Consider the following 10,353-nt stretch of genomic DNA (forward strand, 5'->3'; position numbering starts at 1 on the left):
ATCTTTCGGCATTAGTTTTGGTTTTTATTTTTTTTAATAAAATGCAGTTTACACGTTTATAAATGAGGCATTCTGTGTTTGTGGAAAAGGATAAACTGTTACCTTCCCTTGAGGATTCTGTATCCCAGGCCTCCTTGAGGCTAGAGAATAGGCCATTGGAGGGCTCCCTCATTACTGATTGTCTCAATGCAGAGGAAGGGCAAAGTCTTGGTAGCTTTTGATAACCAGTTTCAGCATTCAGCAGGCTTAGCTATTAGTCATGCATCTTAGCCTTTCCCTATTTACTTTCAAAACACTTAATAAAAATAATAAAAGATTAGGTATAAAATGAAATATTTGTTTGGTACACAGCACCTCGGTATCTGCAGCTTCCACACACTGCAGTGGTTCAGTCTTCTGGGATATTTCTTGTTGATAGAACCATTTGAATTTGTTACCAGTATTAACATAGGAAGCTCCGGAAAAGATAATTGTAGTTTCCTTAGCTGTAAAGGGCTTACTTACAAATCTGGCTTTGGAAAGTTATAGCTGATGAAATGCAGTTCAGTGGGGTAGTATTATAATCCTACCTTTTAGCCTTCATCCAGCATTAGTGGTTTATCTCAATGGGCATAAAATTAGAAACTAGTTCTTCTTGTCATACAAGTCTGTGGGACTGTATAAACCAATGGGGCAGAATAGTGGGGGGGGGTAGGAGGCAACTTGGCTTTTAAATGATGGTATCACTGGGAGAAGACACAAGGATGTTAAAGTTATCAACGGTTTAAACTGTGTTTCCAAAAGTTTTTGATTACAAGCAATAGAACTTGCAGTTGAGCTATTTAGAGTACTTTAAAATCCTTTTCTTTCAGAACTTTAAGTTTCTAAATCAGCGTTATCTTAAATCAGTAAAAGTTGCCTTACTAATGTGTAATTTTATGTTTATGAGATCAGGAATCTTTTACCATGTGTTGTTTTACTTTTAGAATGGTACAGAAGATCTCCGGACTGAGCGATTACAAAAAGCAACAGAACGTTTTAGAAATCCTGTTGTGTTCAGCAAGGATTCTACAGTCAGAAAAACTCAACTTCAGTCTTTCAGTCAATATGTTGAGAATAGACCAGGTAGGAACACTTTTTAAAACGTTTTCTCATCTTATGATTTTAGCTGTATTTAACTGTGTGTGTGTGCGTGTGCGTGTGTGTGTGTGTATGTGTGTGTATGCTGATAATGTAACTCCACATTTCAATACACAAATATCAAGCTTTATAATAATTTTACATGTCTTTCCCCTTTTTTTTAAGAGATGAAAAGGCAGAGATCAGTACAGGAAGATACAAAGAAAGGAAATGAGGAGAAGGCAGCGATAACTGAAACTCAGAGGAAGCCATCAGAAGATGAAGTGCTTAATGTATATTAATTTTTTGTGTGGTTTCATGATTGCTGATAATTCCAAACTGTATGTGGAAATAGTGCCTTTATTTGTTAAAATGAGATGTTAGGTTTTTTAAGATGTCAATCTCCAGTGCATTCAAAGCAGAGTGAGAGGGGTGCACTGTTGAATTAGTCTGCAGTGTGGTGATAATTGTCAGATAAAAAAAATGAATTTTTCAGAGTTCCACAGCCCTAGCTTCCTTGAGACATTTCCATCAGGGCACTTCCCATAAAGAGATTCCAGTATTGATCTACCGGGAGGATTTTAATTATTACAATAGCAGATACCGCAGAGCTGCAGTTAGAGGGAAAAGTCACATGAGACCTGCTAGAATTTCTCAGCCAACCCATTTTGTTGGCTTGGGTTAATGGGTGTTCAACCTTTCCATTATCCAGATCAGCCGTGAATTACTAGCTGAATGATGTTTGCATTAATATAATATATATGGTAATTTCTTCACTTAATTAACGGGGAGGTTCAGCTCAGTAGGGGTATGGGCTGATCATGTGTAAAATTGATTTGTGAGGGAAATATTTGATAGACCGCAGGGAGAAAGCTGCTTTTTTGATGGACAGCTGTGGGACAGAAGCAAGAAGAACAAGTTTTAACTTGAATTTTTGTCTGGAAACATAGTTCTCTCTAATAGTGCTACTTTTTTTTATTATCTACAGTTTGGTGAAATGCTTTCATTGTTTTTAGAGTTTAAATAGTCTTTGTTGGATTTTAAAGTGCACTCAGAATCACCAACTATGTTTTAGGGCTCTGAAAGCATCTCATTTTAGGTTGTTATCTTTAGAAGACCTGGAAAGGTGTGAGCTGGAAAAGAACAGCTCACTGATATATGCTGATGAAGTATTTGGTATAACCCTAAGTTACAGAATACTTGAGTATACTGTGAACTCTCACTAAAGAAACCTGATTATAAACTGTGTTACTATTTTTAGCTGAACCAATCAGTAAAAACAATGAAGTTCATGTGTTGCTTTTCACTTCTTTTTAAATGTCTTTGTTTTTCATATTGTCTTTGCAAACAACTATATTTATTTTGTCCCTCTATATGGGAATGAGAAAAGAAAAAGTCCCTTTTGAAAATACTCTACTATTTGGCTGATAGGTTCAAGAAGCATTCGCCAGATTTTAAAGTTAACGTTTGTATAAATCTTTTTATAAAATACAGTGACTTTTTTTATTAAATACATTCTGAGAAGTTATCAGTTTTATGATTTCTTACTATATTTCAACTTTAAATTTGTCAACTACCATAACCAATTTAACAATAAATTGGCATAAACTGAGTTTACATGTGAGTACAAATTATTTACTAGTTCAAAAAATATACGAATTATACATGCAGTTAGACATATTTATTAATCATGAGAATTCCAAAATATGCTCATAATTAACTAATTCCTGATTTTGTTTCTTGTTTAAGGAATAATGAAAGATAATGCCTCATAGCTTGTTAGAGAGTAATATGCTTCCAGGTAAGGAAGGGATTTGACAGAAAATGATTGTACACATTTATTTATCTAAATAAATAATATTATAAATGCTATGATATTAGTGGCAGTGGTGAGAGTAATCACTTTTCACTTAAGCAGTTCTTCAATATTTCTCAGCTAATTAAGTCTCTTAGCCCCCAAAATTCAAAAGGTAAATAAGTATTCCAAAGAGAGCTATAATTAATTTTTGACTATACTATAAATAATAACCCCAACTTTAATGATTTAAATGTGTAGCATGAATGTGAAAATTAAGGCTACACTAGCACTTTATAGTAGAACTCCTATCTCAAATAAAAATTCTAAGGATTTTTTTTATATGCACAGTTATAAAAAGTAAAGTTTCAAATTGGAATCCAAATTTGACTAAATGGAAGATTAACCAAATCAGCATACTAGCTGCATCAGAACCTGTGTAGCAAGGTTTGAAACCACCTGTCAGGTTAGAATTTGCAGCTACAATAATTAGTAATACATCAAAAGAATGACATGTTAAAGTACAAGACCCAGCCAGAGGGAAACTGGAGATATTGCAAACTTCTCTTTTATCATTTTTTAAAGTATTGTAAATACTATAGTCACTATGAAAACAAAAAGGTGTATCTTTTAAATTTTGTGTTGTTATAGAAGAAATTTGTCTGATTCTTTAAGGCTGGATACTTTAAGGATCAATTCCTTAGTAAAACTCGAGTGTTGTATATTACACTTTTGAATAAAAGGTATAATTGGTGTTTGTTTTGATAATCACCTAGGAAAAATTCTCTCCTGTCCTTGTCCATGCTTAAATAACTCTGTCTTAACTCTGAGGATAATTTTTTTAACTTAGCGTTAACTTTAAAATCTGGCAAATCTGAGTGTGAAATTATAAATCTAATACTAAACAGATGAAATGTTCTCTATTTACAAAAGTTTTGTATACATAATGCATATGAACTTTTTTTGAATCACAGGGAGTTACCTTTTGGTACTAAGGGTGATACTGAGGTTGTATTTGGTTCTTTAGGTAAGTGCTGTACTAAGTGTTTGTAGAAAGGAAAAATGCAACTTACAAGTGATTTTTTTTTTCCTTCCTGTTTGTTCTCGTTAACAGAAAGGGTTCAAAGACACCAGTCAGTATGTTGTAGGAGAATTGGCAGCACTAGAGAATGAGCAAAAGCAAATTGACACCCGTGCCGCGCTGGTGGAGAAGCGCCTTCGCTATCTCATGGACACAGGTACGGTGCCCAATTACACTGTAAACAGTTTTGGCAAATTGAGCGTTCACAAACTCTTATAGAGTTTTGGAAGTGTGAATCTTTGAAGCCTGAATGTTCAGCAAAACTGCCTTGAAAATAAAAAGGCTGCGATTTGCAGCCACCTCTCTGGGCCCTGGTGATAAGAGTGCCTTCATGGGAAGTGATAACTCGCCCTGATACCGTGTGAGCCAGCACTATTGAACAGTGTGCTCATCCATGCAGAGTTGGAATACACATCTGTGCCTCATTGATATGCCACTGCTTAAAAAAAAAGTAAGATCTTTACTGTTCTACTGATTCATTGGGGGAAAAAAAAAAGATTTGGCCAGCTAAAGCCATGTACTGCATGAAACAGAGCACTGTGCATAGGGGACGGCTCCATGGACTAGATCACTGAAATTTGAGAATACTATCTGGTTACTGATGCTCCACAATTTTTTTTAAGAGAACAGGTTTTTAAAAGTCTGTAATACTTTGTGTCACAGTTGCATTTGAAAGGATTAAGGTATATAGCAAGGTCTGTAAAGATGGGTTAGAGCAGCAAGTTAGCTCCTAAACAGAGGGTAGATTGGCATTTACTGCTGATTGCCAATGGTGATTGAATAGATCTAAGAGCACAGTAAGCTATTGGAAAATATCTCTTGGCACACACTCTTGGGTGTGTGTGTGTGTGTATATACGCGCGAATGCACGCATATATGTGTGTTTCTTTAAAATGCTGTCCCTACACAGAGATTAAAATGAGAAATAAAATCATTCATATCAAATTAAGTAAGTTATATTAAGAAAAAATGTCAAAAAATAAGAGTGGAAAATCCATTCCTTTAATCTAATTAATTGCTTTAATTTTATGGCAGTGTTAAAATAAAGTAGATTAGCATGATTTAGGATTGGAAAGCTTTCCTGAACTTTTTCTTCCCTATTTTCCAAAAATATATTTACAATAAAAGAACTCCTCCAAAAATAAGCGTTTATATGGGACATTTGAAAATGCATAGATTAGTGAAATCAGAACATATTAGAACAGGAAGGAACTTTAGGTTTTAATCTGGCCTAGTGGGTTTCATACTGTGTTCATGGAGCCCTAAAGCTTCTTTAGAGGCATCTCAGGGGCTGCCACGACAATAAGGGAGCAAAGAGTAGACACATCTGGATTCCTTACTGTACTTCACACAGAGTAGCCCTGACTTTATTTGAAATATTGAGTTTCTTGGAAGAGTTTGTTTAAAGAAAGGTTCTACTGCTTAAAAATTAAAGCATAAAAACCCCTTTTTTTGGGAAAACAATTATCTAATTCTCTCATTGTACAGGTGAGGAGAGAGTCACAGGAATTGCTCAAGGTCACACAGATCACCAAGTGAAAGACTTTGGACTAAAATTCAGATTATCAGAACCCTGTCACACAGGACTCTTTTTGCTATTCCATAATACCTGGACCATGTTTATTATTCCCTTAACAAGTTACGTGCATGTTTAGTCACAGATAGATAGCTAGATAGCTAACTAGCTAGCTAGCTAGATAGATAAAGTGAGTTGTGAATTCATAAACCAATATATTGTTTTATGTTTGCATGTTTCTTTGGTTTCTAAGGGATTTTGAAGATATTAGCTATGTTAGCTATATTTAAATTTTGATTACTGGATAGTATAAGTTCTCTGATAATTTTGAAATTATTTCCTCTAAATATTTTAAGGAGATACATTTTTTCTTAAATTTTAACAATGGAAGTGGACTACCTTGCTTGATTATATGTCAAGAAGCCTTGTGCCACTAGAGAAAAAGCAAGAAATTCTGTTTCTTCTCCCTGATTTATGGCAGGTTCTAACTAAAATAGACGCAATTTCTCTTTCTTACTTCATATATCACTAGTAAAACTTTGAAATGGCCCTATTGCAGCAATAGATTCTTTTTTTTCTTTTTTCTTTTGGGTTGGAGTCTCACTCTGTCACCCAGACTGGAGTGCAGTGACCGCTCCCGGCCACCGCAGCCTTGACCTGCTGGGCTCCGGCGATCCTTCCGCCTCAGCCTTCCAGGTAGCCGGAATTACAGGCATGTGCTACCACGCCCGGCTGATTTTTTGATTTATTGTAGAGATGAGGTCTCGCTGCCCAGGCGGGTCTCGAACACGTGGGCTCAGGCAATCCACTTACCTCAGCCTCCCAAAGACGCGGGATTACAGGCTGAGCCACCGAGCCCAGCTAATAGATTCCTTTTAACCTGAAAGATAGTCACAGACTACAGAATGATTCTAGAATCCTTTAGGGCTTATTATATTTCTTATTTCACAGGACAGAATCTGATCCTGACTGGATCTGCTACTGCAGATTTAGGCTAAAACTGACTTGGTCCCCCAATTTGATAAGCTCCAAGAATCACCCTAGACTGTATTGAACCTCCTCCAGCACAAATAATGTTTTAAGATTTGCCTAGTTTAGTATCTAAAGTAAGAGATAAGATGTTAGAAAGTGAAAGTATATATTCATCCTTTTCCTTTTTGGGTTCTAGTTTGTTCCAACTTTTCATTTATTATAATACTTTTTTCTGGTATGTTAGAAATTTTGTTGTACTTTCTGAATCTCTGCCTTAGAATTAAGCAGAATAGATAGTATCCATATTCCTTATATGATAAAACTGAGGCTCAGTTAGGGGAAATGACTCATTTAAAATGACCTCATTGGCTGGATGCAGTAGCTCATGCCTATAATCCCAGCACTTTGGGAGGCCGAGGTGAGAGGATTGCTTGAGTCCACGGGTTCAAGACCAGGGCAACCTGGCAATCAATCAAAAAATTAGTCAGGTGTGGTGGCGCATGCCTGTGATTCCAGCTACGTGGAAGGCTGAGGCCAGCCATGTGAGCCCAGCGGGTCAAGGCTGCGATGGCCATGAGCCTGCCACTGCACTCCGGCCTGGGTGACAGAGTGAGACTCCAGCTCAAAAAAATAAAAACAAAAATAAATAAAATGACCTCATTAGCAGTGATGGAATTAGGACTTACCCTAGGTTTTTAGGTTTTCTAGTTCTTGACTTAGTCCTCTTTCTGCACTATATCTTCTTTACAGAACAATATACCTTATCTGCTATTTCAACTTTTATATACTTGTATATACTGACTATATTGAATTTTTTTATTGATTTGAAATTCACATAATATAAAATTAACCATTTGAAAGTGTGCATTTTTTGTAACATTTAGTACATTCACCACCACTATACATTTCCAGAAGTCTTTCATCACCCTAAATAGAATTCTGTACTTATTAAGCAAAAACTCCCCGTTTCCTCTTTCTCCAATTACTTGGGAATCTCTAATCTACTTTCTGGCTCTATGAATTTGCTTTATTCTAGATGTTCCCTAAGAGGGGTTAAGCAGTGTTTGTCCTTTTGTATTTTACTTCTTTTACTTAACATAATGTTTTCAAGGTTCATTCATCTTGTAGCATGTACCAGTATTTCATTCCTTTTTATGGTTGAATAATATTCTATTGTATGTTTATACCACATTTTGTTTCTTCATTTATATGCTAATGGACATTTGGGTTGTGTCTACCTTTTGGCTACTAAGAACATTTGTATAAAAATTATATATGAATCTCTGTTTTCATTTTGGGGGGATTGGAATTCCTGAATCGTATGGTAATTCTGTACTCAATTTTTTTTTTTTTTTTTTTTTTAGTCAGGGTCTCACTTTGTCACCCAGCTGGAGTACAGTGAAACAATCATAGCTCACCACAGCCTTGACCTTCTAGGCTCAGACAATCCTTTCACCTTAACCTCCTGAGTAGCTGGAATTACAGGCACATGCCACCACACCCAGCTAATTTTTTTTTTTTTAGGACAAGGTCTCGCTACGTTGCCTGGGCTGGTCTCAAATTCCTGGGCTTAAGCAGTTCTCTCACCTCAGACTCCCAAAGTGCTGGGATTATAGGCATGTGCCACTGTACCAAGCCTGTACTCAATTTTAAATTTGTTGTAAGGTTTATGTAGTTTTCAGAATACATTTTCCAAATGAAACACGGTTGTAAGTGTCCACAACCCAGACAAACACACAAAAACCTGTTAATTCAAAATATAACAAAATAATGCCAATACTTGTTTTAGACCTGAGTTCTAGGTTCCCAGAGCTTGAGCAACTCTGGGATTTTTGGTTTTGTTTTATTTTCAGCTCTGGGTTTTAAGCACCACCCCAGTGACATGAAGCTCCTACATCCTGTTGTGGGGAGGGGGTATGGAGCCTGGATGGTAGCCCAGACTGCTGGGCATTTCTCCTGGCATGTTGGCAGAAGTCTTTAGCAAGAAAGTAGGAAAGGAATGCAAGAGACTCATGCAACAAGATAGGGAGGTGCCAGGGATGAGAATGGCAGTAGCTGAGGAAGGGCATCAATGGCAGAGACAGAGCAACTGTGGAAATTTATATGTCTGGCTTCTTCTGAAATTGTTCAGTAATCCTAAATCAGTGATAGGCTGAATACTAAATAGCAATACTGTGTGTTTGTGTGTTATTTTTTTCATTCAAACTATGCTTCAGGGCATATTATTTTCTGCCCTCTCACCTTGGGACCTGTAAAATCCTTATGCAAATACAAGTGAATTTTTTTTCCATCAACTCTTAATGGTGTGGGTGAGCGTGTGTGTGTGTGTGTGTGTGTGTGTGTGTGTGTGTGTTTAATTGTTGTTGGGGAGGAATATTTAAGTTTCTAGCACCTTAAGTTTGCAATGATTACTTCTTTGGGAACACCAAAACTTATTACTTAGAAACAATGCGCTACCATGCCCAACTGATTTTTTGATTTATTGTAGAGATGAGGTCTCGCCTGCCCAGCTCACCTCAGCCTCCCAAAGACGCGGGATTACAGGCTGAGCCACCGAGCCCGGCTCCAATTTGTTTTCATTTCATATTTATCAAACTTTTTTTTTTTTTTTTTTTGAGTCAGAGTCTTATTCTGTCTCCCAGGCTGGAGTGCGGTGGCACACTTACAGCCACCATAACCTCGGCCTGCTCAGGCAATCCTTCTGCCTCAGTCTTCCAAGTAGCTGGAGCTATAGGTGTACACCACCACGCCCAGCTAATTTTACTATTTATTGTAGAGACAGGTTCTCACCATGTTAGTCAGGCTTGTCTGGAGCCCCTGAACTCAGGCAGTCCTCTCGCCTCTGCTTCCCAAAGTGCTGGGATTACAGGCGTGAACCACCATTCACAGCTTAATAGATATTAAACTTTTGAACTGTGAAACTGTGCTGTTTTAATTTAATGATTTGAGGGTTTTTTTAATTGTTTTTTTTTTTATTTTTGTTTTTGAGTTGGAGTCTTACTCCATCACTCAGGCTGGAGTGCAGTGGCACGCTCACAGCAACTCTAGCACCAACCTGCTGGGTTCAGGCGATTCTTCTGCCTCAGCCTTCCAAGTAGCCAGAACTACAGGCACACACTACCACACTCAGCTAATTTTTTTTTTTTTTTTTTTTGAGTTGGAGTCTTCACTCTGTCGCCCAGACTGGAGTGCAGTGACTCACTCATGGCCACACTAGCGTCGATCTGCTGGCTGGCTAATTTTTAAAATTGATTTATTGTAGAGATGAGGGCTCACCAAGTTGCCCAGCCTTCTCAAACCCATGGGCTCAGGCAATCCCCTCACCTCAGCCTCCCAAAGTGCTGGGATTACAGACTTGAGCCCAGCCTGTGTTTGTTTTTTTAGGTGACAGTAAATTATTTTCATTTTGAGCATAAAAAGTAAGAATTCAGGGGGAAGAATTACAATAAAATTGCATCTTCCAACTTTATAACATTTACATACTGAATAAAAGGATCATGATAGCTTCCTGAAGTTCCTGGGCCAAAAATACTGATTCTGTAACTTTTTGTAGAAAGTCCATTCCAAAACTCGAACTGGCCATTTAAAAATACTAATATATCTAGGGGAAAAAAATGAATTAAAAGAAATAATTTTTTTCTACATGTTCTTAAGAGTGTTTCTTTACTTCATCTGTTGAGAAGCCAAATGTAGTATCAAAGCTGCTTTAAAATAGGAAATAGGGCCCACCTAAAAATTAAAATAAAATTGCTATAAGTTGTTACTGGGTTCTTTCCCCTTTAGATCTCCAGAATTATTCATTATCTTTACCTAAAGATGACAATAATGCCCAATATTTACTGCATGCTTATATCTCTAACTCTATGGGAAATATTTTACATGTATTATTTT

The 10,353-nt window shown here is 36.9% G+C and overlaps 1 protein-coding gene across 6 annotated transcripts in view; it reads left to right on the forward strand.

Annotated features, from left to right (window-relative positions):
• EHBP1 (EH domain binding protein 1) overlaps window positions 1-10,353 on the forward strand; it is a 373,913-nt gene that overhangs the window by 322,583 nt on the left and 40,977 nt on the right. For all 6 annotated transcript variants that reach the window (XM_021705885.1, XM_021705883.1, XM_008071978.1 and 3 more), the window contains 3 exons: window positions 966-1,104; window positions 1,285-1,391; window positions 4,008-4,131. In XM_021705885.1, coding sequence (XP_021561560.1) covers window positions 966-1,104; window positions 1,285-1,391; window positions 4,008-4,131 — 370 coding nt within the window. The remainder of the gene's footprint in view (window positions 1-965; window positions 1,105-1,284; window positions 1,392-4,007; window positions 4,132-10,353) is intronic.

The sequence above is a fragment of the Carlito syrichta genome, unplaced genomic scaffold, assembly GCF_000164805.1.
Source record: "Carlito syrichta isolate Samal-C Ts95f unplaced genomic scaffold, Tarsius_syrichta-2.0.1 Scaffold314798, whole genome shotgun sequence".
NCBI lineage: Eukaryota > Metazoa > Chordata > Mammalia > Primates > Tarsiidae > Carlito > Carlito syrichta.